At 37.6% G+C, this 27928-nt stretch overlaps 1 protein-coding gene across 3 annotated transcripts in view; it reads left to right on the top strand.

Moving 5' to 3' along the window:
- ANK3 (ankyrin 3) overlaps positions 1-27928 on the top strand; it is a 556820-nt gene that overhangs the window by 400098 nt on the left and 128794 nt on the right. For all 3 annotated transcript variants that reach the window (XM_055274392.2, XM_055274391.2, XM_055274393.2), the window contains exons 18-23: positions 2832-2930; positions 11380-11478; positions 11568-11666; positions 12174-12269; positions 17654-17726; positions 17897-17959. In XM_055274392.2, coding sequence (XP_055130367.1) covers positions 2832-2930; positions 11380-11478; positions 11568-11666; positions 12174-12269; positions 17654-17726; positions 17897-17959 — 529 coding nt within the window. The remainder of the gene's footprint in view (positions 1-2831; positions 2931-11379; positions 11479-11567; positions 11667-12173; positions 12270-17653; positions 17727-17896; positions 17960-27928) is intronic.

Below are 27928 nucleotides of genomic sequence, written 5' to 3'. Positions count from 1 at the left end.
CTTCTCCTGCCTACCTTTCCCTCTTCTCATATAACACTACATTTTATTTCCTTGCTAAAAAAATAGCTATTAAAAAAGATTTAGCTTTCATAATTTATGTTGAACTAAACACTTATTGTTGTTACTTTCTTTTTTCTTACTAGTAACCAGCACTTTCCCAGTACTTTTAAGGAAAAATGATCATGAACCCCAAGTTGTTGTTGAGGTGCTAGTGTTTGATTTGATTCAGTTTTGCTTTTGATGTTCCTATTTTCCCGTATAGGTTTTGCAGACCCCAATGCTTATATTTTTTATACAACTGAAAGAATATTAAACAGAGCTGTTGCTATTTTAATTTGATGTTTTCTCTGTTTCAAATAAATGCTTTTTTTTTTTTTTTTTTGAGACAGAATTTCATTCTTGTTGCCCAGGCTGGAGCACAATAATGCAATCTTGGCTCACTGCAACCTCCACCTCCAGGGTGCAAGCGATTCTCCTGCCTCAGCCTCCCGAGTAGCTGGGATTACAGGCATGCACCACCACTCCCGGCTAATTTTGTATTTTTGGTAGAGACAGGGTTTCTCCATGTTGGTCAGGCTGGTCTCAAACTCCCAACCTCAGGGGATCTATCTGCCTTGGCCTCCCAAAGTGCTGGGATTACAGGCGTGAGCCACTGTGCCCGGCCCTAAGTGCTATTTTTAAAATGAACAATGATGGAAATGCCATAAAAGGTCAACAGGTAACTTCTGAACTCAAACAGGGCTGTGGTTACTTTCATATTGTTTTTTAAAATCTTATAAATTCTAACCACGAATATAAAAATAAAATGTTATTTATATAATTTATACTGTTCTACCTAAGAAAAATGTTTGATTTTTTTTCCTCTGATTTAATCAATGAATGGGTGGATTAAATGCTAGATGCTAGACACTGGTTATATAAAAATTAAAGATACAATACTTGCCTCAACAAGCTCACAGTGGTTTGAGGAAGACAAGCAAGAAAACAGAGTTTAAATGCAGGATTATGGTATTTTTAATAGAAGTGAGCACATAGTAGGTTTGCACATAAATGTAATAACTTGGCCCTTTATTGAAACAAGAAGAGGGAAAGGCCAGGGAAGCCTGAAGTGACTCCATCAGTGAGTGGGTGAGCCAGGTGAGCAGCAGGCACCTAGACATGGGAGCATGAGAGGACAACATGTGCCCACAACACATTTCTCAGTCTTTGCTGAGAGCTACTCAGTAAAGTACCCTCAGTGCCAAAAGTTTCAGACTTAGAGTAGGTGACCATGACACTCACAAAATGTTGTGGCTGACAATATTATTTCCTCTGAAGTAAAACATGGAACATGGTTCTGTGATGAGGTCAGTGTTTGGGTGGTGCCAATTTTGGCTCTGGTTTATTTTTCTTGAATTTCAAGTGAATGCGTCAGTCCTCCTTTTCACATTTCCCCCTTTATTCAGTTCAAGTGAGCTTCCTCCAAAATTCTATAAACATTATTAAAAAGTCCCAACTTGACTCTCTCTGCGTTCCATAATTGCTCTGATGGAATAGCAACCCCTGAATAAATAATGTTTCACATCTAGAAGACTCTGTGCTCTTCCTGAAGCTGCCTTTGATTACCTCCTTTCCTCTGACAAATAGAACAGGCTGATATTTTCATTGCACAGATGCTAGAGGGGGAGAAAAGACTTCCAGGATTAAGATATTAACTTCTGTGCTCATAATGGATGAAAGCAAAAAATCTGAAAGCACTAACATCAACTCACTTTCTCTTAAATATTATAAAATTTATATTTATATTATAAAAATTTACAATTTAAAGAGGTTTTTTAAAACCAGAGTATAGTCTTAGTAGTTTTTTTTCTTGGTCATGAGAGCAACCATGTGTTCTGCAAATTCTCTAACAGGGTTAGTTTCAAATACTGTATCAGTCTTGTTAAACCCACACATCATCTAAATGACCTGGAAATTGTCATGATCTTGCATTCACATTACATTTCACAGGCGACCTTTCCTACCCGGAGTGACATACAGAAAATATTCATTAGACCTTGGGAATTAATATGGAGAAAATATTATCAGCATATGTCAGTGTTCACTTTGTAAACAGATATCATTTAAATAATTTTTGGTAAAGCTAGTGGCATTGACGATATATTAAAACTCTTGCATAATTTTGAAAAAAAAAGAGTCTAATTTTTGGAGATAAACAGTGAAGTGTATGGGGACAAATATTATAATGTCTAGATTTGTTTTAATATTGCCACAAATAAATGAATGAGAAGGAAAAGAGGGATAGATGAAACAAATATAGGAAAACTTTGATAATTGCTAAGTCTGTGATGAGTATACAAGGCTCAGTCCATTTCTTACACTTTTGAGTATGCCTACAATTTTTCATGCAGCCTACAGATAGTAATGTTGCCACAGTGCTAAGACAGTATAACACATAATTTCTTTTTTTGAGACAGGTTTCATTCACCTCCATCACCAAGGCTGGAGCACAATGGCACTATCTCCATTCACTGCAACCTCCACCTACCACGCTCAAGCAATTCTCCTGCCTTAGCCTCCCAAGTAGCTGGGCCTACAAGTGCATGCCACTGCACGTGGCTAATTTTTGTAGAGATGGGGCCTCACCATGTTGGCCAGGCTGGTCTCAAACTCATGGGATCATATGATCCACCTGCCTCGGCCTCCCAAGCATATAAATTTATTCCATAGGTTTTTTCTGACATAGAAATTCTTGCCTTACCATCTTAGAATTCACAAATGGTTTCTCAAACATGGCTATGTGTGTGACATTCCTTCCTGTAAGATGACTGTGCCCTTTGAATGTTTTGCAGAGTGGCCTGACCCCACTCCATTTGGCTGCTCAAGAAGATCGAGTGAATGTGGCAGAAGTCCTCGTAAACCAAGGGGCTCATGTGGACGCCCAGACAAAGGTATACGGCCCTCCCTTTCCACACGGAAAAGAATGTGTCCATTTGGTGACTGCAGTAAGGAAGAAACTATAATTGTATCAGGAGAACAAACCCTTTAATCATCTCTTTTCTATGTAGTATTTTAAATATTTATTTAAATATTTAATTTATTTAAGTATATTTATTTAAAGTCTCCGGTTGCCATATTCCAGGGACTTTTGTCTTTAACGGCCTGGGTACTTGATCCTAGCTGCATAGTAATTTCCCCCTATATTACCACTGTTGAGCCTCCTTACAACAGATGTATCCTTCAGGGGCAGAGTATGAAAGCTTGTACCTTTCTTAGTTTTTGTGATGGATTTTTTAAATGCAGACAAATAGACAAATAGAAAAACTTGTAATTTGTGACCTCTACATTTGTTCAGCATGATTTATGAAACAGGATAAATTAAGGCTTATTTAAATATTACTCACTTGCTAAATTCCTAATGGTCTGTACGGTCATGTGAGTGTCCTCCCTCTCTCAAATGAAAAAGCTCTCATTTCAAAAAGAAAAAAAAATTGCTGATTAATCTTATATAATGCCACAATTCAAACACACACACACATAAAGGACTTCTCATGTCATCATCAAAGATATAGCTTCACATTAATCACATTTCTCTGAAAATTTTCTTTATGTGCTTAATTTTGTTATTTCTTCGTATCAGATTTGTGTCATCTACTCTAACATATTTTTGTTTGTTTGTTTGTTTTGTTTTGTTTTGAGACAGAGTCTCACTCTGTTACCAGGCTGGAGTGCAGTGGCTTGATCTCGGCTCACTGCAACCTCCACCTCCCATGTTCAAGCGATTCTCCTGCCTCAGCCTCCTGAGTAGCTGGGATTACAGGCATGTGCCACCATGCCCAACTAATTTTTGTATTTTTAGTAGAGACGGGGTTTCACCATGTTAGCCAGGATGGTCTTGATCTCTTCACCTTGTGATCCGCACGCCTCGGCCTCCCAAAGTGCTGGGATTACAGGCGTGAGCCGCCGCGCCCGGCCACATATGCTTTCTTTCTATATGCCATGTTTGACATGAAAAAGAATGACTACTAAATATTGCGAATAAAATTTTTATATGTAATATAGGTAGGTTCTGAGGTATATGGGCATATTGAAGTAACTAGTAATACAGAAATATTACCCCAAATTAGCCAGATAAAAGGGTATTGACACCAAAATCAGACTGAATTTACCTTATTTTCTTATGCTGCTTGAATACTTTCATCAGGAAATAATTCTTGACTTTGGAAATTTGCAATTTTATGGTAAATTTCTTCATTCCATACTGCTTTATTCACACACACACACAGAGAGAGAGAGAGACAGACTTAAACACTTTCTTAAGTTCTCTCTCCTTTTTATAGATATAAAACTCTAGAAGGCAAGGTCTGGGTCAAGTTTCTCAACATTTTTCTGCCCCAGCACAGCCAAGACATGCCCTAAAATTCAGCCAGGGAGTATGGTGAGGATTCTCAAGGCCAGGTGGGGGAGGAGAGAAACAAGTACTGTGCTGCCTCCATCTGTTTTCCATTTGCACACACAGCCCCTTGATGTACGAGTCTCAGGACTCCACCACAGTTTCCTTCTAATCCAGCCCAACTCAGGTCCCAGTTGGTAGGCTTTTTTTTTTTTTTTTTCTCCAAGAGGGAGTCTCACTCTGTCACTCAAGCTGGAATGTAATGGCTTGCTGCAACCTCCACCTCCCAGATTCAAGCAATCCCACCTCAGCCTCCTGAGTAGCTGGGACTATAGGCGCATGCCACCACACCCAGCTAATTTTTGTATTTTTAGCAGAGGCAGGGTATCGCCATGTTGGCCAGGCTGATCTCAAGCTCCTGACCTCAGGTGATCCATCTGCCTTGGCCTCCCAAAATGCTGAGATTACAGGCATGAGCCACCGTGCCCAGCCACATAGTTATTTTTATACTCCGTAATATCTTGCGGCATGTAACCTTTCCTGCCCTTTATGAACGGAGCTGAGCGTCTCACTTCAGAAAGCATCTCTCTGTCCTTTAAAAGTTATTTTCCTTTCCTTTCTCTTCTCTGCAAAGGTCACAGCCACCAAAAGGAAGTGAAGCCATGATTGTCCCATAACTAGAGCACAGCAGAAGTGCAGATAGCTGGGTTGCTTGTATTTGCTGCTTAATTTTGTGAATAAGGAGTTTGTTGTATCCCAGGAGTGTTCACATTCTCACTGGTAAAGAAGACATCCCCAAGCAGCCCACAGGTGGGATGCATACCATTCAAATCATTGGCTTACATGCAAAAATAATTAATAATAATAAAAATATCAAGACCTCTGCTCCCTGATGAGGAAAAGACTAGAAAATCCTGGTAACAGCCTTTGCAGTCCTCTCCCCTTGCACCCCTCCAGTTTGCTGACACTTTATACCCACCCCCTTTTTGCATTTGAAGTTCACCAAATGAGTTTAAGCTAAATTGTGCCACAGGGTATAATAATCAGTGTTGCTTGACAGAGATGAAGCCACTGCTTTTGCTTTTTAGAAGGATGATGTCCGGAAGCATTTTATTTAGACCACGCCTGAAAGGCGTTGATTCTTAGAGGACACTAATTAGGTATCAGGAGTTACACTGGATTTCTTTAAATGTGTGTAAAAGCATAAAAAGCTTTGAGAACTTATGTGATACTTACTCATTTCACATTTATTTATAGATTTCCTACTGGTCACCAAATTCTTACCTGGGAGATACATTCCTTGCCCTCATAGAATTCATAGTTTAGAGAGCAAAACACATAGTATTATAATAACAAAGTCATCATCATAATAAAATAAAACAATGTATTACCCATTTTCTCTATGCTGGGTACTATTCTAAGTGCTTTTTATTTATTATTTTGTTTAATTCTTTTTTTTTTTTTTTTTTTTTTTTTTTTTTTTTTGAGACGGAGTCTCGCTCTGTCGCCCAGGCTAGAGTGCAGTGGCGCAATCTCGGCTCACTGCAAGCTCCGCCTCCCGGGTTCACGCCATTCTCCTGCCTCAGCCTCTCCGAGTAGCTGGGACTACAGGCGCCCGCCACCGCGCCCGGCTAATTTTTTGTATTTTTTTAGTAGAGACGGGATTTCACCGTGGTCTCGATCTCCTGACCTCGTGATCCGCCCGCCTCGGCCTCCCAAAGTGCTGGGATTACAAGCGTGAGCCACCGCGCCCGGCCTATTTTGTTTAATTCTTACAACTACCCTGGGAGGCTGGTAAAATTAGCATCCTCGTCTTACAGATGAGGAAACTGAGGCACAGAAAAATTAATTACTTGCGTAAGGTCCCAAAGCTAATTATTACAAAGCCTGATTTTAACCATAGGTCTAGATCTAGAAATATATATAATTTTAGAGTATTAGGTAATAACTAAGATTTTTGACAAAGGTGGGTAGGATAGAGGAAGCTATACCTTGTTCATATCATGGGAACATGTGAAGAAAAACGGGGATTATGTCTTAAGATACTGCTAGAAAATTAAGAGGACCTCAGAGGGCCTTAATGTACCAGGCTAAGCTGTCCAGCTTTTTATCCTGTTTGCACTGAGAAGCCACTGAAGGTTTTAAACACAGACGTGATAAGATCAGCAGTCTGGTTTACAAAGATCCTGGGAAACGATGCCAAGAATAAGTTGATTTTAAACCTTCCAGCAGGGGCAGTTAGGCTATTGTGAAATCCAAATGAAGAATAGAGAAGGCCTGAACTAAGTGGCAGGTGAGACACTGAGAACAGGAGAGAAATTAGAGAAATAATTAAAAGACATACAAACAGCTAAGATTTGAAGACTTTTGGAAGGCCGAGGCAGGAGGATCACGAGGTCAGGAGATAGAGACCATCCTGGCTAACACAGTGAAACCCCGTCTCTACTAAAACAATACAAAGAAATTAGCTGGGCGTGGTGGCGGGTGCCTGTAGTCCCAGCTACTCGGGGAGGTTGAGGCAGGAGAATGGTGTGAACCCAGGAGGCGCAGCTTGCAGTGAGCTGAGATCGCACCACTGCACTCCAGTCTGGGCGACAGAGTGAGACTCCATCTCAAAAAAAAAAAAAAAAAAAAAAAGATTTGAAGACCATGTGTGTTTGGGGACTAAGGAGAAGCAAGAAATTCAAGATGAAACTAAAGATCTGACCTGTGCAACTGGGTGATCACAAGTACCATTCAATGAGACAGGGAATAAAGGAGACAAAGCCAGCTGGGGAAAGAGGACTATGAGTTTCGTATTGGTGTATTGAATTGTAGATTACCGGGGGCCAATCAAGTAGGAAAACCCAAGAAATGACTCACATATTGATCTGGACACAGAAAGGATGGCTGGACTAAAGATGCAGATTTCGGAATCATCACAATAAAGGTATTAGCTGACACTGTGAAAGTAGATGTCATCCTCAAGGAAAAGTGTGGCACACACCAAAGACAAAACCCTCGGGATCTGCTCCATTTTACAGTGGATGGAGGAGGCAAAGGAGGGCTGTCCAAAGGTAGAGGAGAAATCAGGAAAGAACATGATAGGGCTGTCAAATTATGAAAAACTATCAAGGTGTTTCAGATAAGAGAAGCTCAAAGTCCATGCATGCCATGCATGGCTGGGCACTTGGGATATTAAAAAGCAGTTTAACTAGAGTAGTGGAGATGGTGAAATGTAGGGAGAATGGGCTGGAACAGTGAGTGAAGATTTTTTTTTTCAAGAAGCTTAGTTTTGAAAGGATAGAAACCTAGAGAAAAGGAGAAATATTTGAAAGGAGTACTTTTTGTTTCTAAGATGGAAACATAAAAATATGTCTATAAGCTGAGATGAGCATGCCAGAGGAAAGAAAAATGGTTAGCAAAATTATTTGTTTTTTTTAAGGGGGGGATGGAGTTTCACTCTTGTCGCCCAGGTTGGAGTGTAATTGTGTGATCTTGGCTCACTGCAACCTCTGCCTCCCGGTTTCAAGCGATTCTCCTGCCTCAGCCTCCCAAGTAGCTGGGATTACAGGCACCCACCGCCATGCCTGGCTAATGTTTTGTATTTTTAGTAGAGACGGGGTTTTGCCATATTGGCCAGGCTGATCTTGAACTCCTGACTTCAGGTGATCCGCCAGCCTTGGCCCCCCAAAGTGCTGGGATTACAGATGTGAGCCACTGTGCCTGGCCTGGTTAGCAAAATTATAAGGGGTATCAGAAGTGGGATAGGCTGAGCCAGAGTTAGAAATGACGATTTCTTTTTCTTTTTCTTTTCTATTTTCTTTCCTTTTTTTTTTTTTTTTTGTTTTTTTTTTTTTTTTTGTAGACAGAGTCTCACTCTGTTGCCCAGGCTGGAGTACATAGGCATGATCATGGCTCACTGCAGCATCAAATTCCCAGGATCAAGTGATCCCCCAAACCTCAGCCTCCTGAGTAGCTGGGACTACAGACACATGCCACCATGTCCAGCTAATTTTTTTTTTTTTTTTTTTTTTTTTTTAATTTTTAGCAGAGACAGAGACCAGGCTGGTCTTGAACTCCTGGCCTCAAGTGATCTGCCCGCCTCAGCCTCCCAAAGTGCTGGGATTACAGGCATGAGCCACCACACCCGGCCTGATCTTTTCCTGTTTTCAATCATTAATTTACCAAAGATTTAAAATATTTATTGAGCACTGATGATATGCCAGGCACTGTTTTCAGCACGAGGTAATAATAGCTAACCCTATGTGTCAGACACTGTTGAAATAATTGTTAACATAGTTAATCCTTATGACAACACAATGACTTTGGTACTGCTACTAAAGTCCGTTTTATAATGCATAAGCCAATGTACAGAGAGGTTCAATAACTTATCCAAATTCACACAGACAGTAAGTAGCAGAGCTGGGTCCCAAACCCAGACGGTCTGCCTCTGAGGCCCAGGCTCTCGGCTGCTGAGTCCCTCCTTCCCCAGTTCTCATCAGTCAGAAGTGCAGCCTGATCAGTGAATGGATGTAAACATCTACTACTTGGTAATCAAGAGAGGAAAAAAGGAAGGAAAGTTGTTAAAGACTCGGATGTATCTTGCAGGGTTTTGCTGAGCTCTATCCAGTGTTGCCCAAAGGAAGGAAGGAAAAACCTAATCAGCTTGTAATGATGTTATCAGTGAGGCAGCTACGACAAAGAGGCAGAGGCTGCTCCGTTCCCTGGGCTAGGGCTCTTTATTTGTTTACTTGTTTATTTAGCTACTCAAGAAAAAAAATAGTGAGTCTTTGAAAAATTTGTTACTGCTGATTGGAAAGAATTGCTCACGTCCCACCTCTCTGAGCGTATTTATGCGAGGTGCTATTTTGTATGGGAATGCTGTTAACCCCAATGAATGGAGGAGCCCACATCTGATTTCTCTGAATGCAAGTTTAATCTTCTTGGCCATGCCCACGTATTTTCGAAAAAACACTTTAGTGTTTGTGGAACAGCAGGAAGACCAGTGTCCTGGAGCACAGCGACCAAGAGTGAGAATGGTGGGAAGATTAAAAGATATATGGATGGGGGATGAGGAGGATAGGGGAGACTAGAATTAGAGAGCTCCTAACACTGTATTATAATGACTTAGGGTTTTAGTAAGAGTGAGATGGGAAGCTATGAGGATGAATAGAACCTGTGCATTAAAATATTTAGGCCAGGCATGGTGGTTCACACTTGTAATCCCAGCACTTTAGGAGGCCAAGGCAGGAAGATCACTTGAGCCCAGGAGTATGAGACCAGCCTAGGCAACATAGTGAGACCTCATCCCTACAAAAAATAGAAAAATTAGCCAGGTGTGGTGGTGCATGCCTGTAGTCACAGCTACTTGAGATAGATTGAGCCCAGGAGGGGAGGCTGCAGTGAGCCATGATCCCATCACTGCACTCCAGCCTGGTGACAGAGCAAGACCCTGTTTCAAATAAATAAATAAACAACACTGTCTCAACTATATACATCTAATCAACACATCCATCTCAACAACTATTAGAAATGGTTGTATTATAACTTAGGCAAATTGACTAAAATCTCAAAGAATTTTTTAATATTTACATTTTTTAAAAATATTGGGTCCACATGGTTTTGACTTGTAAGGGAAGTTCTTTGAACTTGGAAATAATGTTACTTCAATCAGTTAAACCAACTGTACTGAGCATTGATTGGACACATTATTTTCAAGCTTCCCTTATTAAGCAGTATTCTGATCATGGGTGCAGTATCTGAGTTCCTCTGTACTGAAAAGGAGAACCCTGCAAAGCAGGCAAATAGATTCTGGTCACCAAAAAGGAATACCCTCCATCGTGTATTAAGTAGCGTTAGAGGTTGTAAGTCAGTTTCCTCTATGTGGTTATGGTGAGCTTTCCAGGGACAGTCTGGTCAGTGTGGGTGCACTGGCAGTTTGTTTAGTGAGACAAAGTCTACCAAGAGTCACCCCTCTAGGGCAGCACATCCCTGGTAAGGTGTCTTCACCTTCTACAGTCAACTGTAGTTTGGGCATCTCTTTTTCAAATTCAAATGTATTCATTTGCTGGGGCCACCATGAAGACACTAGTGCCATCATATAAGATACAGACCCTTGAAAACATGGATCACCCACCCCCATTCCTGTTTAGAAATATTGTGATAAAAGGTCAGTGTTCTCCCTTTCAGAGATCTGGTACTGCCTGTGTCATTATGAACAGGGGCTCTGAAATTGCAGGGTAGTATGTTATAATGAACACAGCCATCTAGAGAAGGATCTGGAATATCCTTATTTTAAAGAAAATATCTAGATTGTATACACATACATGCACACACGTATACACACACAGAGAACTTATAGCCCCTCAGGGGTCAGTGGATACTAATTTGAGAAACAAATCATTTCTTGTCTAAATCAGTGAATCAGTGGTTTTCAAACTCTGGGACTCTAGGTAGGAAGGCGAAAGACTAACTCGATATACTTTGTTCAAGTTCATACTTCTCAGACCACCTGAGCTCACACCAGCCTCCCTCTTCCTTTTAGTGTTTCTGTGCTTCTTCCTATCTCTATCAGGCATTCTGATCATCACCTCCTGCCACGTGTTATTATTTAGCCACTTCATTTTTGCCTAGATTTAAAGCTTTCAGAAAGTATTCAATAAACAAGTCAAGTCTCCATAAAGTGCTCTTCTGACCCTGAACAAGAAGCCACTGAATCAGTCTGTCTATGCTGTCAGTTGCGCCATCTTTCCTTTGTATCTTGAAAAGTTCTAAGAACAAGATGACCTGATAAAAAATAAAGCACTTTGGGGAGCTAACAGTCTTATAGGCAGTGGTATTTTAAGTTATACCTAAGTCTTATGCTGAGAATTATCAAGGGCAATTTTTTTAATATAGAGAAGAAAAAAACCTACTTTTTCCAGCTCAAAAAGAAAGGTTAAATAATGATTTTGCTTCTGTTTAGGATAGCTGTTAGTAAAAGTATAATTATGATGCTTCTTTTTTAAAAAAAATAATAATTACAGATGGGATACACGCCACTGCATGTGGGCTGCCACTATGGAAATATCAAGATTGTTAATTTCCTGCTCCAGCATTCTGCAAAAGTTAATGCCAAAACAAAGGTAAGCTCCTTCCTTTTTTGTTTCTGCCAGAATCATTTATTTTTGTTTCAAAGGAATTAAGAATCATCTCTTCCATCTTCCTTCTACAGAATGGGTATACGCCATTACATCAAGCAGCACAGCAGGGGCATACGCATATAATAAATGTCTTACTTCAGAACAATGCCTCCCCCAATGAACTCACTGTGGTAAGCACTCAGGGCCAGCTTAGGAGAAGAGGGAGGAGATAGATGGGCCTGGACTCTGGTGTCTTCTTACATTTTTCATTGTACTTTCATGAAGAGGCATAAACAGAGCATTCAGTAGAATGAGGAAAGAAGGACAATAACCATATTGTTCTGAGCTGTTCAGAGACAGAGAGATGATTAGTGTTTTATATGTGAAAACTACCTATTGCATTGTCATCTAGTAGGAAGTACACATGTAAGAAAAAAAAAATTGTGTTGGTTTCATTGATTGCTTACTTAGAATGTTAAAAAGCCTCTCGGATTGCATGTGTAGCTGCCCAGACTTTGCTGTATGAGTACAAACAGGTTAGGTGGGTTTTGTGCAAGGTATGTCTCTAATGAAACACTTTTTTGTGTATGACAGTGGGATGGGTCTGATGAGACACTCACCTTACATTTTTGTATCAGCAAAAAAAAAAATGTGGAATAAGGCTTGCTAATTCCTTATTCACATTTTCCTTTTGCCAGAATGGGAATACTGCCCTTGGCATTGCCCGGCGCCTCGGCTACATCTCAGTAGTGGATACCCTGAAGATAGTAACCGAAGAGACCATGACCACAACTGTAAGTAAGGAATGCAGAGCCTTGTTACCCTAGGAGCCAGCTTTCAGCCAGTTTTCTTGGGCTTTTCTGAGATGAATATTTTTTCCCATTCATAAACTAAGCACCATGTTTTAAAATACAGTCACCTCATTGTTGGTAGTCAGGATAGCAAAACTCTTATTGCTAATATGAATAAAAATTTAAAACACTAAGAATACCTATTTAAAAGATGCATCTGTAGCTATAGAGTTTTTACTTCCATATACAGCTAAATGTATTTATTTATTAGTTTGCTTTGATATAACAAGTTTTTAATGAAATGATAGTGAAGGCCGAAATTTTTTAACATCCTTCCTTGGCAGCGTAAAGAAATTGAAAACTCTAAGTTGGTTCCTTAAAAATGTTTTAATGCACAAATGGTACATGGATACATTATCATTCCTGTAAAAAAAGTTTACATTGTTTTAAAAAAATCCAGATGGGATCAGAACTGGTTTTGCCTGCTACCGTCACTCATCTTCTGTCCTATTGGAGTTTTCCTAAGAAACACAATAGGCTGTTTTGTTAAAATTTAAAGTGGATATTTACCAGGAGGCTCTATTGCATCAACTACATTTTTACAAGCTGTAGCCTCTAGGATAAGTCATTTCTTTCCAACCCCGTCTGGTACCTTTGAACAGCATCGAGATTTGGTAACTTTGGAATTAAGAGCAAATATTATATGATATCAGAGGCTTATTTGAGTTATTCCTAACTCCATGACTCAACACATAGACCTGAGGTTGACTCTTAACAAAGTAAAGATAGGACTCTGGAACATTTTGAATTATCAGCTTTGTCCCTTTTTCTCTTCGACCACGTTCCAACATGAAGGAGAAAATGGTTAGCATCTGCAAATTAGTTTGTATACCCAGTGCTTTTTGTGAAAAACATGGGTTGAAGCTCTCTGTAGCTACCTGCAGTTTGAGTTATCTGGCAGTGTTACTCAATGTATAATTCTTAGTCTTTAGAAACTAAAAAACAAGCCTGCTGATTACGGGAGAAAAATTTTGTAATTTGCAAAAGAGAAAACAATTGTTTTAATGGAACAGAACAATGATTGTCAACCAGCACCCATTCCAAACTTCAAGTTATACTTTGTCTAAGAGAGAAATTTCCACATGTTGCTTTCATACACCTCTTGAGGATTTTATTATATTAAAACCTATCATTAAGTTCTCAAAAAAAGTGTTCAAACCAATAATGTTTATTACCTTTAATTTTATATCCCACGTAGCTCTATCTAGGATAGGAAAGGAGAAGAAGAGGACAAACTATTTAACGATAGCCAAGTGTCACAATGCTATAAAGATTTGAAGTGATTGCAGTAAATATATAATATTAATACTTCTATTTCAATGTTAAAAGACTTGAGACATGTAAAAGTTCAAAATACAAATCTTATTTTGTTGAATGTAAATGACTTTCTCACCCATTACGAAATTTCAAAATGTTTCTTCAAAATCAAAAAAAAGCTTTAAGAGAAAGTAGAGTTAAGAACAAAATAAAGTTACAGCTTCAAAAAATCGACTGAAAGACAGAGAAAGGTCTCAGAGCTCCATCAGGTTCCCATCAGAAGAGAGAATGTACAGGAATAGTGCCTTTTCACTCCCAACATCATCAGCTGTCCTTGTTGGTGACTTTCTGCAAAAGAGAGAAGACACTATGCATGCTAATTGGAAAGGTCCAGTTTGCCTAGTGAAGAAAATGAGGCTTCCACCAAAAGAAGTGTTCACGTTGATTAAAAAAGAGTCCAGAGAAGTCTCTAAAACTTCGCCCAGCATTGTGGTATTTGGTACATTATCTCAAGCTGAGACACCACCTTGTCAGCCTTGCTTTAGCGGTTACATGTAAACTAGCTTAGACAAGACTGATGTAATTCAGGGTGGAGTCTATGACTTTAAGCTAATAACTATAGCTCAGCCTCCACCACAGGCATGATAGTTGTATAGCCAGTTCCTGGGACTCCAGCATCCATTGACTCTATAAGCAGACTTCAGTTTTTCAAAACAAAAAGAGAATGTCTTTTCCATATGAGTGAAATACATGATGTGGCAATGCTGAGAAAGATGGTTTAGTTAATTAGATTACAATCAAAACAGCATACCAAACTGAATGGATAGAAGCTGATATTTGAAAGATGTGAATTGTATCTATCAAAACTGCATTGTTTAAAATACCCAATTACTTCATATGTAAGGAGCAGAACACTTCTAGCACCCAGATATTGGTTGCTAATACCATTTTCTACTAAAAGCAAACAGTGCTCCTTGGAGAAATGGCTGAATCTAAGGTTAGCACAGTAAATATATAAGATGAGCCTGGAACATCTTAGAGTGCCAAAAAGTAAGGAAATGCTCCTCCCTCCCCCAACAAAAGTAAATAAACTAATACAGAGACACAGTGGTGGGGAGTATGTCGAAAGGACATAGGAATTAACTAAAAGAGTTCCCAATGGCCATAGCTGGAACAATTTGAGCAAAAATAAATAAATATAATAGTATTGAGGTATAGTGCAAACTGTAAAATAAGTATCCATGAATTCATACGATTATACATAAGTAATTCAATAAATAGAAAACACAAATTTCTCAGGCAAAAGAATTCCAAATAATGTATGAAAATACTTCACTCTCAAAGTGGAACATAATTCCTCACTGCTTACATGTGGGCTGAACATAGTGATTTCTTTGCAAAGAAAACAGTATGGAAGCAGGGGGAAATAGCGTAACCTTACAATGGAGAAACCTGACAAATACTGCTTCAGCCATGTGATCAAGATCAACATCAACAATGATAAGTCATGTTGATGGTATGTACCCTTGATACAATGTGATGAAATGGCACTTTTCCTCTGTGATCTTCCTCCCTAAAACATACAGCCCCAGTCTATTCAAAAAAAAAAAAAAAAAAAAAAAACAAACCATGAGACAAGCCCCAGTTGATGGACATATCTGACTAGTACACTGCAAAACTGTCAAGGTCATCAAAAATAAGGAAAGTCAAATGCAAATCAAGACTGCAATGAGATACCATCTCATACCAGTCAGAATGGCGATTATTAAAAAGTCAAAAAACAACAGATGCTGGCGAGGCTGTGGAGAAATAGGGATGCTTTTACACTGTTGGTGGGCATGTAAATTAGTTCAACCATCGTAGAAGATAGTGTGGCAATTCCTCAAAGACCTAGACCCAGAAATATCAGTTGACCCAGCAGTCCCATTAATGAGTATATACCCAAAGGAAAGTAAATTATTCTGTTACAAAGATACATGCATGTGTATGTTCATTGCAGCACTATTCACAATAGCAAAGATGTGAAATCAACCCAAATGCCCATCAATGATAGACTGGATAAAGAAAATGTGGTACATATACACCATGGAATACTGTGCAGCCATAAAAAAGGAATGATATCATGTCCTTTGCAGGGACATGGATGGAGCTGGAAGCTGTTATCCTCAGCAAACTAACGGAGGAACAGAAAACCAAACATCACATGTTCTCACTTACAAGTGGGAGCTGAACATAAGACCACGTGGACACAGGGAGGGGAAGGACACACACTGGGGCCTGGGGGTGGGGAGGGAGAACATCAGGATAAATAGCTCATGTATGTGGGGCTTAATACCTAGGTGATGGGTTCATAGGTGCAGTAAACCACCATGGCACACATTTGTTTACCTATGTGACAAACCTGCACGTCCTGCACATTTAACCTGGAACTTAATTTTTTTTAAAAAACAAGGAAAATCTGAGAAATTGTCACAGCCCAGAGGAACCTAAGGAGACACAACTAAATGTAATACAGTATCCTCGATGGGATCCTGGAACATAAAAAGGACATTAAGCAGAAACTAAAGAAAAATGAATAAAATATGAACTTTAATAATAATGTATCAATGTTGATTCATTAATTGTGATATTTTCCATGCTAATAAAAGATTTTAATAATAGGCCAGGTGCGGTGGCTCACGCCTGTATTCCCAGCACTTTGGGAGGCTGAGGCAGGTGGATCACCTGAGGTTGGGAGTTCGAGACCAGCCTAGCCAACGTGGCGAAAACCTGTCTCTACTAAAAATACAAAAATTAGCTGGGCATGGCCATGCACGTCTGTAATCCCAGCTACTCAGGAGGCTGAGGCAAGAGAATCGCTTGAACCTGGGAGGCAGAGGTTGCAGCAAGCCGAGATTGTGCCACTGCACTCCAGCATGGGCAACAGAGCGAGACTTGGTCTCAAATAATAATAATACTATCAATAAAGATTTTAATAATGGGGAAACTTGGTGTGGGGTACATGGGAACTGTCTATACTATCTTCACAATTATTCTATAAATCTCAAACTCTTCTAAAAATAAAAGTTTATTTTTAAAACTGCTCCATTGCAGTATTACATGCTGGGAAAGACATCAAATAATGTTTTATTTCAACACAATAATTGGGGATAGGGGTAGAAATCACATTTACCATGTATTATCTCTAAGAAACTATGAATTTGTACCTTTTTTAGTTTTAACAACCTGGCTTTTTTCAGTTGTTTTATTTAAACGTGTATCTTCCCTTGTACCATTAGTGTCTCATATGCTGAGAATTAAAAAACAAAAAACAAAAACTCACTTTTAAACTAAGGTCATTAAGATTTTCTTACCAGTGATACTAACAGTGTCTTTTGGATGGATGTAATCTAAGATTTTCTTACCGGTGATGCTGACAGTGTCTTTTGGATGGGTATAATCTAAGTTATCAAAGAGAAAGTAAAAAAGGCATTTGCTGCATAATATACTGTTCTTTAAATTTTGGGGTAGGCTAAAATGATCTGCCAATGCATCACCTTTTAAGTATTTTTTCATACACATTGTTGTAAAGATTATTGTTGTAAATATTATTTTAATATTTTGTTTTATCCTATGAATTAAAATTACATATAAGAGGAGAACACAAAGTAGACGGAAAGCTTGGCACAAGTAATAGAGACATATTTCTTGCAGTTCATTTGGCTTATCTTCAGCCAAGACGTTTCGTGGAATGGGGCGGCAGATTCATCAGACCATGAAAAAGTATAGCAGTGGAGTAGGAGGGGCAGAATCTTCTCTTTTCCTTTGAAAAGCTTTATTAGAGACCTAAATCTTCTAAGCTGTGCTACTTTGCCACTAGAATTCTTTCGTTTTGTACTCCTGTGCTTTGTATATGGTGACAACCTTTGTGTCACTAAGGGACAACAATTTTGGTGTTATTTTATATGTGGGAGATTCAAGATATTCAACACATGCATTCCACAAGAAACTGATTAATTCAGAGATAAATGAAAAGACCCATTAAAATGTACAGTCTGCTCACACTAAAATGACTGCTTTTTTATTACTAGACTGTCACAGAGAAGCACAAAATGAATGTTCCAGAAACGATGAATGAAGTTCTTGATATGTCTGATGATGAAGGTATGAAAATGTTCTTTGAGTTCACGATAATTATAAGTAACTGTGTATTTTGTTTGTTTCCTGAAGAAATTCCATTGCAAAAATGTTTATCAGGAATATTGAAATGTTTTGTTGTAATATCAAGAGTATGTATTTTTCATCCACTTATATTGTTCACTTAAATCATGCAGTTCGTAAAGCCAATGCCCCTGAAATGCTCAGTGATGGCGAATATATCTCAGATGTTGAAGAAGGTATTTGTAAATTTTTATTGTGATGAAACTTAACTACTACCAACTTTATCTTCCATTTCTTATCTTTGAAATATAATATTTCCTTGAGTTACTAACTTCATATTATCTTGAGATTATTAATTTGTGTATTATTTAAATAATGTATATCTGGTACTATTAGCTCTCCTTTTTAAGTCTCTTTGAATCCTCTTTCCTTGAACCCATTTCCTAACTTTAAAATATAAAAGTGTCACTAATTATCTGGATTACTTGCCTTCTGTTTGTTTCTATCAAACAGAATACAGATGCTTTTATTGTTTGCATCTGAAATCTAGAAAGGGAAAACTGATTACTGTTCATGATTACAATATTTTTTAAAACAAGAGAAGTTTCCTTATAGGAAATCCCTTTACATGCCCTAAGATTTGCCCATTCTGCTAAACTTTGTAGAAAAAGCAGCTTTTGATCTTGAACTGATAATGAAAACAACCTGAAAAAAAACTTTTGAAATAGAAATTTTCAATAATGATTTAATGAAGGAGATCAAAATATTATTATAGCTATACTTTATGTGTTTTCAGAAATTGGTTTCTGTTTTGCTTAAAAACCAATACTTTGACCAGGTCATGATATACAGATATATCAATGAATGGCATCTTTAAAAGGTCCATTGGAAAACAAGCATTTTTATAGTGAGTAAATATTGTACTGATGACACATTTTGGAGTCTCACTGAAATAACAAAATATTTACCATGGGAAAATTATATTTAACTGTTTTTCTTGCATCATTTGACTCTCCCAAATGATGGGAGATCATCAAATATAGTCTACCCTATTGTGACCTCCATTTGCCACCTGTCATGTAGTAGCTTTCTTTTGGGTTAGTGTTGCTAGTCTTTTTTTGCCTTTAAGTAATCTTGCCTATTTTAATTCATATGATTTCTTTCTTTAAGTTGCACGAATTTCAGTGGGAACCTAAACAGTGGAAAAGTCTGCCTGGTCCGAAGCCACTTTAATCTTTTTGTTATCCGATCAATGACTTCCCACTGTAATGCATTGTGGCCAGGGACTGCACACCCCAATGAGATAATGTCCTGGTGGTCATTTAGGGACCTCGGAGGATCTGGCTGAATGTTGTTTTGATAAATGCTAAAGGCTTTTACTCACTTTTCTTTCTTTTTCTCTGAAACATCAGCTATACATTTACCTCCCTTCTATCCCCAAATGGATAATATTTGTTATCGTCTTTAGGACTTTTAGAGTAATATGCCTACTGTCATATTATATTTCATTGCCTTCTCATACATTACAGAGTAACTTCTGTGCAGAATATAAAAGAAAAAATGATATTCTTACATAGATGTTTACACACACAAAACATGATGTCAAAAGTATGTTTGTCAAATGAAATTATTAGGAATCATAGTATGACAATCATAGACCTAAAAATTTACTGTTCATTAACAAACTATCTAAAATTATCCCCATTGATGAGAGGCCAAGTTTGAATGGACTATCTAACAGCCTTATACGTATGGATAACCAAATAATTTCAAAAATGGAGATTTTGAATCTCGAAATTTGAATTTAATTGACCTCGTTACTTAACTAGAAATGTGTTTATCTCAGCTTGGGAATTTGAAATTGGCAATTTTAAATTCTCATTTTATGCATCTTTTCTTTAAAATCTTTGGCCCTTACTTTAGTGTGTCCAGGGCTATTGGAATCAAATGGCTTTTGATTTTGTGGTATTGCCGAATTTAATGTTGAAAATAATTCCTTAAAGGTCACTCCATCTGAGCAAACATCTGCTGGAATCTCATCTGCTTAGGATCTCCTGTGCCCAAGCCCTTCAAATGATGAGAATTCTTTAATTCCTAAACTGCCTAGTCCATTTGGACAATTCTGTCTTTAAAAATTCTTCATGTTATTGAACTTCCTGTAGCTTCTGCTCATTGATTCAAGCTTTGGTGTATTTGACCAAGTTGATGGAAAGACTACATTCTACATAGTATTTTCAATAAAAGCTGCCTTTTCTGTGTGACAATCTGTCAGATATTTAAAAATACTTTTTCTATTTCTTCTTAGTTTTATTTTTTTTTCAGGTATATCATTGCTACCTCCTTCTATTGTTCCCCTCATCAACCTGGTCGCCCTCTCCTGTGCATGTTTCAACATGTCTGTGCCATCTCAAGTTGAGGTGACCGGAACTGAACACAATATTTGTAGTCTCATCAAAGCAGAGTACGGCAGGGCTATTGCATTCTCCATGGAAGATGTTAAAAGTCTATTTTTGAAGATTAAGGTTATAATACACTTTTAATTTGAGTCATATTAGTATTACTGTCTGCTAAGATCCCTAAATTTTGCTTACAAGAGCTCTAGTAAGCCACATTTGCCCTATTATGTATTTATGTTGTCCTCTGCTGCATAAATTAGCATTTCTAACTACTGCAAATCCCAAAACAAATCATTTTGAAATTTGGATTCTAAAAGGACCCCTACAACTTTAATGATAATTTTAACTTCTGACTCATTTGCCTGATAGTCTTGCCAGAGCTTTGATTGTCGTTTTAGTTAGATTTAGTGTTGGCCATTTGAGTCAGCTCCTATGCAGCTGTGGCAAGTGTTCATTTCCATGAAGCCATAGGCATGTTGTGAGTATAACTATCTACAAGAACTAGTGAGAGATCATCACATTGGTATCCCCGGACACTAAAGAATAACAGCAGCTTTTAAAAGCAAACAAAAATAATAATATAGGCTGCCAGTTTGTCTCAAGAAAGAAAATGAAAATGAGTTTGTAATAAGGGAAAATAAAATTTTAATCCGATTCTAAAAATAATCTGCTGTAAGTAGATATTTAAAATTTAAAATAAATAAGATAAAAAATAAAAAAGCAAAAGTAAAATAAATATTAAGGAAGAAATGCCAAGAGTAGTCTCTCTCTTCTTTTTCATTCTCTTTTCCTTTTTCTTCTTTGCTTTCTCCTTATCGTCTTCCCCTTTTCTTTTGTACACTATGAGAAACTAGTGTAAGTGAAAGAATGTTTGGATTCATTTCTCAAAAAAATAAAAATTAAGGAATATGAGACTAGGCAATACATTTAATGAGGTGGGAGAACAATGAGGCCAAGATGCAAAGTTGAACACAGGTCGAAGCATCAGCAAAGCAGAGCCGTAGAAGAGGTCAAGCAACTTTGTCCAAGGCCGGTTTTTAAGCTCACATTAGGCAGGTGGGGGCTAAGCAGAGCTCCTCGGAGGGTCAGATGCATTTGTAGATACCTTACTGCTCTACTGTCCCCTGTTCCAGAAAAATAGCTATTCATATAACATTCAGATAACTTTAATATACTTACAAAATTAGTATCTTGATTTTAGTGCTATTTTGATCCTTATGTTTTGCAATTTTGTTTGTAATTGACAATATGAAACAGTGTGTGTATAGAAGAAAGAAGAGAAGAAAGGAAGGAAGGAAAGAAGGAAGCAGAATGAGAAAGGAGACAAAGAAAAAGAGGGAAAATTGAGATTAAGGTTCAAGTGATTGAGTTTGGCGTCTCCTCCCAAGGGATTTCACATTGGCTTTGGTTCAACTCTGATCTTAAATTGCAACTGCCTATAAAACCTATTTTATAAATCAGAGCAGGGGGGTATAAAATGTTATTTTAGCCTGCAGAACTCTAGTGGGTTGGAGTGTGGTTACAGATCGAAAGAACTATAGATGGGACATAATGAGAAGTGGAATTCAGTCATGCAAAGTAAAAATCTAAAAGGCAGCTCTATGAAATATGACTCTGCTAAACAGGTTTAGGAGATAGCAGCTGGTGAGACAAACTCCTGCTAGGAAGAAATTTCGAATTCTAAGCTACCTTCGAATTTGATAGGGCTGAAAAATATCTTTCTGAATCACATGCAGACACTAAATATTAAAGGAAACAATAAGAGGCTAAGTATACCTGTAAACATAATATCAAGTAGGTGTAAGTTTGAGATATAATAAAGCAATAAAATTTTAGCAGATAATAGAGTGACATGAGGGGTAAGAAGAGTCATGTTCAGCTTTGTGCCAAATTTGGTGGTCAGTGGAAGCCACAGCAAATTAAAATTCACTGACTTCAAAGAACTGAAGGGGCAAGTTGGAGTCTTGTAGGTCTATTCCTGCCATTACACTGATGAGGAAGGAAAGCCCAGATACACATTGAATGGTCTTTCCAATGATGTTTGTGGCAGAGCCGGACAAGAAGACTGGTCTGACACTCTGTAGTTTTAGATCATCTCATTCCCCTGTCCCCAAAGTCTAGTCAAGTAAAGCACTGGGAGTAGAGAAGGAACACATAGATCTGTAACTGGTTGTGATCAGTTACTTGCAAACAACACTGCATAGATCATCTATTTCATTGCTATTCCAACCTGAAATGTTTCTTATATATAGAACCCAAGAATGCATACTTTTAGCTTCAAAAAAAGGAGGTGTGTTAAGGAAAAGGAACAAATCATGTTCTTGGAAACTATCACAAGGTAATAAGAATATTTTAATTTGTAATTATAGATACATAATAATTGTACGTATTTATGGGGTATATGTGATGTTTTGATACAATTATGCAATGTGTAATGATCAAATCAGACTAATTGGGATATCTATCACCTCAAGTAGTGATCATTTCTTTGTGTTTGGAACATTCTGGTTCCACTCTTTTAATTCTTTTGAAATACATTGTTAACTATAAATTATTGTTAACTATAGTTGCCCTATTGTGCTACCAGACACTAGATCTTATTCCTTCTAGCTAACCGTATTTTTGTGTCAATTAACCATCCCCTCTTTATCCCTGCTCTTTCCAGCCTCCTGAAACCATCATTCTACTCTCTATCTCCATGAGTTCAATTTTTTTTTCAGTTCCCACATAGGAGTGAGAACATGCTAAATTTATCTTTCTGTGCCTAGCTTACCTCACTTAAGATAATGTCTCCAATTCCATCCATGTTTTTGCAGAAAACATGGGATTTCATTCTTTTCTGTGGCTGAATAATATTTCATTGTGTGTATGTACCATATTTTCTTTATCCATTCATCAGCTCATGGACACATAGGTTGATTCCATATCTTGGCTACTGTGAATAGTGCTGCAATAAACAAGGGAGTGCAGATATCACTTTGAAATACTGATTTTCTTTTTTTTATTTGGATGTATACCCAGCAGTGGGATTTCTGGATCATATGGTATTCTATTCTTAGTTTTTTGAGGAACCTCCATACTCTTCTCTATAGTAACTGTACTAATTTACATTTCTACCAATAGCATATGAGGGTTCCCCTTTCTCCATTTTCTGTTAGCACATAGAAATGATACCAATTTTTATGTGTTGATTTTGTATCTTGAATTTTACTAAATTTGTTTATCAGTTCTGATAGGTTTTTGGAGGAGTCCTTACGTTTTTCTAAATAGCAGATTTTATCATCTGCAAATAAGGATAATTTAACTACTTCTTTTCTAATTTGGATGCCCTTTATTTATTTCTTATGACTAATTGCTCTGGCCAGGGCTTCTAGTTCTATATTGAATGAAAGTGATGAAAGTGGGTGTCCTGGTCTTGCTCCAGATCTTAGAGGAAAGGCTTTCAGTTTTTTCCCATTGAGTATGATACTAGCTGTGGGCCTGTTGTTTATGGCTTTTACTGTATTGAGGTATGTTCCTTGTATACTAGTTTTTTGACCATGAAAGGATATTGAATTTTACTGAATGCTTTTTCAGCATCAATTAAATAATCATATGGATTTGTCCTTTATTCTGTGGATATGATGTATCACATTGATTCATTTGCATATGTTGAACTATCCTTGCATCCCTGGGTGATGAATCCCACTTGATTATGATGAATGATCTTTCTACTATGTTGTTATGTATGGTTTGCTAGTATTTGAAGATTTTTTGCATTTATGTTCATCAGAAATATTGGCCTGTAGTTTCCTTTTGTCTGTGTGTGTGTGTGTCTTTGTCTGGTTTTGATATCAGAGTAACACTGGCCTCATAGAAGGAGTTTGGAAGTGTTCCCTCAATTTTTTTGGAATAATATAAGTAGGATTAATATTAGTTCTTTTTAAAAATGCTTGGTTGATTTCAGCAGTAAAGCTGTCAGGTCCCGGGCTTTTCTTTAATGGGAGAATTTTTATTACTACTTATATCTTGTTATTCATTAATAGTCTATTAAAGTTTTCTATTTCTTCATGATTCAATCTTTGTAGGCTTTATGTGTCTAGTAATTTATCCATTTCTGACAGGTTTCCCAATTTATTGGCATATAGTAGTTGCTTATAATAGTCTCTAATGAGCCTTTGAATTTTTGCAGTATCAGTTGTAATGTCTCCGTTTTCATCCCCGATCTTATTTATTTGGGTCTTCTCTTTTCTTAGTTAGTCTGGTTTAAAGCTTATTGATTATCTTTTCAAAAACCAACTTTTTGTCTTGTTGATCTTTTGTAGTATATTTTTAGTCTCAATTTAATTTATTCCTACTCTGATGTTTATTATTTATTTTCTTCTACAAATTTTGAGTTTGGTTTACTTTTGCTTTTCTCATTCTATAAGCTGCCTCATTCAGTTGTTTATTCAAAGTTTCCCTGCTTTTTTGATGTAGGCATTTATTGCTATTAACTCCTCTTTTAGTACTACTTTTGCTGTCTCCTGTAGGTTTTAGAGTGTTGTGTTCCCATTTTCTTTTGTTTCAAGAAATTTTAAAAATTTTCTTTTTAATGTATTCATTGACATAATGGTCATTCAGGAATATATTGTTTAATTTCCATGTGTTTGCATAGTTTCCAAGGTTTCTCTTGCTATTGATTTCTAGTTTTATTCCATTGTGGTCAGAAAAGAGACTTGACATGATTGCAATTTTTTTTTAATTTTTTGAGACTTGTTTTGTGGCCTAACATGTGGTCTATCCTTGAGAATGTTCCATGTGCTAAGGAAATAATTTGTATTTTACAGGTGTTGGATAGAATGTTCTGTACATGTCTATTAGGGTCATTTGGTCTATAGTAGGTTAAGTCCAGTGTTTCTTTGTTGATTTTCTTTCTAGATAATCTGTCCAATGCTGAGAATGGGACGTTAATGTCCCCACCTATTGTATTGGGGTCTATCTCTCTCTTTACCTCTAATAATATTTGCTTTATATATACGGGTGCTCTAGCATTTGGTGTGTATATATTTATAATTTATATACCCTCTTGCTGAATTAACTGCCTTATCATTATATAATGACCTTCTTTGTCTCTTTTTGCAGTTTTTATCTTGAAATCTATTTTATCTAAGTATAGCTATTCCTGTTCTTTTTTTGGCTTCTATTTGCATGGAATATCTTTTTCCATCCCTTTATTTTAGTCTGTGTGTGTGTCTTTATAGGTAAAGTGAGTTTCTTGTAGATAGCATATCGTTCAGTCTTGTTTTTAAATCCACTTGGCCACTCTATGTCTTTTGATTAGAGAATTTCGTCCATTTAAATTCAGTGTTATTATTGCTGGGTAAGAACTTACTATGCCATTTTGTTGTTTTCTGATTGTTTTGTTTGTCCTCTCTTCCTTTCTTCCTCCTTGTCTTTCTTTGTATAAAAGTGATTTTTCTTATTGGCTGGGCATGGTGGCTCATGCCTGCAATCCCAGCACTTTGGGAAGCTGAAACAGGTGGATCACTTGAGGCCAAGAGTTCAAGACCAGCCTGGGCAACATGATGAAACCCCATTTCTACTAAAAATACAAAAATTAGCTGGGCATGGTGGCATGCATCTGTAGTCCCAGCTACCCAGGAGGCTGAGGTGGGAGAATTGCTTGAACCCGGAAGGCGGAGATTGCAGTGAGCCAAGATAACACCATTGCTTTCCAGCCCGGGTGACAGAATGAGATTCTGTCTCAAAAAAAAAAAAAAAAAATGCTTTCTCTGGTAGTATGTTTAATTTCTTGCTTTTAATATTTTGTATATCATAGGCTTTTGTGTTTACCATAAGACTTGCAAATAACATAATCAATTGTTTTAAACTGATGACAATTTCATTCTGATTACAAAGAAAAGAAAAACAGGCAAAAAGAAAATGAAATATTCTACACTTTAACTTCATTCCCCTCCACTTTTTGACTTTTGTTGCTTCTATTTACATCTTTTTATACTATCTATCTCAAAAACTTGCTCTAGTTATTATTTTTGATAGGTTTCTCTTTTTGTCTTCCTACAAAGGTATGAGTGGTTTGTACACCACAATGACAGTGTTGGGGTAGTCTGTATTTATCTGTGTACTTACATTTACCAGTGAGTCATATAGATTTAAATGATTTCTTGTTGCTCATTAATATCCTTTTCTTTCATACTGAAGAACTCCCTTTAGCATTTCTTATAAGATAGGTCTGGTTTTTCATGAAATCTCTCAGCTTTTGTTTGTCTGGGAAAGTCTTTATCTTTGCTTCTTTTCTCTCACTGCCTTTAGGATTCTTTCTTTATCCTTGATCTTTGAGAGTTTGATGACTATATACCTTAAGGTAGTCTTATTTGGGTTGAACCTGCTTGTTCTTTGATTTTCTTATACCCGGATATTCATATCTTTCTCTAGGTTTGTAAAGTTCCCTGTTATTATTCCTAGGAGTAAACCATCTACCCTGATCTCCCTCCCTCCTTCCCTGCCACTGCCTCTCTCTCTCTCTCTGTCTCTCTCTGTCTCTCCATTCTCTTTAAGGCCAATAACTTAGATTTGTCCTTTTGAGGCTATTTTCTAGATCTTGTAGGTATGCATCATTCCTTTTTATTTTTTTGTTTTTTCTTCTGTGACTGAATTTTCATAGAGCCTGTTTTCAAGCTCATTCTTTCTTCTGCGTGATCCATTCTGCTATTGAGAAACTGATGCATTTTTAGTTTGTCAATTAAGTTCTTCAACTCCTGAATTTCTGCTTGACTTTTAAAAATTATTTTAATCTCTGTTAAATTTATCAGATAAAATTCTGCTCTTTGTTATCTTAAAGTGCATTGAGCTAGCTTGGGCAACATAGGGAGACTCTGTCTCTACAAAAAATAAAAAATAAATTAGCTGGCCATGGTGGCACACACCTGTGATCTCAAGTACTTGCAGTGTTTAAATGGTATAAACACCTGGGCCCAGGAGGTCAAGACTGCAGTGAACTGTGATTGCACCACTACACTCCAGCCTGGGCGACAGAGTGAGAAACCTTCTCAAAAAAAAAAAGGCCGGGCACAGTGGCTCACGCCTGTAATCCCAGCACTTTGGGACACTGAGGCAGGCAGATAACCTGAGGTCAGGAGTTCGAGACCAGCCTGACCAACATGGGGAAACCCCATCTCTACTAAAAACACAAAATTAGCCAGGCGTGGTGACACATGCCTGTAATCCCAGCTACTCAGGAGGCTGAGGCAGGAGAATGGCTTGAACCTGGGAGGCGAAGGTTGCATGAGCCGAGATCGTGCCATTGCACTCCAGCCTGGGCAAGAAGAGCGAAACTCTATCTAAAAAAAAAAAAAAAAAAAAAATTCATTGAGCTTCCTCAAGACAGCTATTTTGAATTCCCTATCTGACAGGCCATATATCTCCATCACTCCAGGACTGGTCACTGATGCCTTATTTAGTCCATTTGGTGAGGTAATGTTTTCTTGGATGTCCTTGATGCTTGTAGACATTTGTTGATACCTGGGCATCGAAGAGTTAGGTATTTATTCCAGTCTTCACAGTATAGGCTTGTTTTTAGCCATCCTTTTTGAGAGGACTTTCTAAGAATTCAAAAGGGATTGAGTGTTCTGACCTAAGCCTGTGGTCACTGCAGCCATTTCAGCACTAGGGAGTGCCCTAAGCCCTGGAATGCTGCAACTCTTACAGACTCCTTGATACACAGCTTTGGTAGATTTTGGGAAAATAAGGGAGAATTCCGTGGGTTACCAGGTAAAAAGTCTCTCCCACTTCCCTCTCTTTCTGGCAAAGGAAGTCTCTCTCTGCACC

Source organism: Symphalangus syndactylus, chromosome 4 (genome assembly GCF_028878055.3).
Source record: "Symphalangus syndactylus isolate Jambi chromosome 4, NHGRI_mSymSyn1-v2.1_pri, whole genome shotgun sequence".
In the NCBI taxonomy this organism is placed as follows: domain Eukaryota; kingdom Metazoa; phylum Chordata; class Mammalia; order Primates; family Hylobatidae; genus Symphalangus; species Symphalangus syndactylus.
The sequence above is the reverse complement of the archived record's forward strand: the minus strand, read 5'-3'. Positions and strand labels throughout refer to the sequence as shown.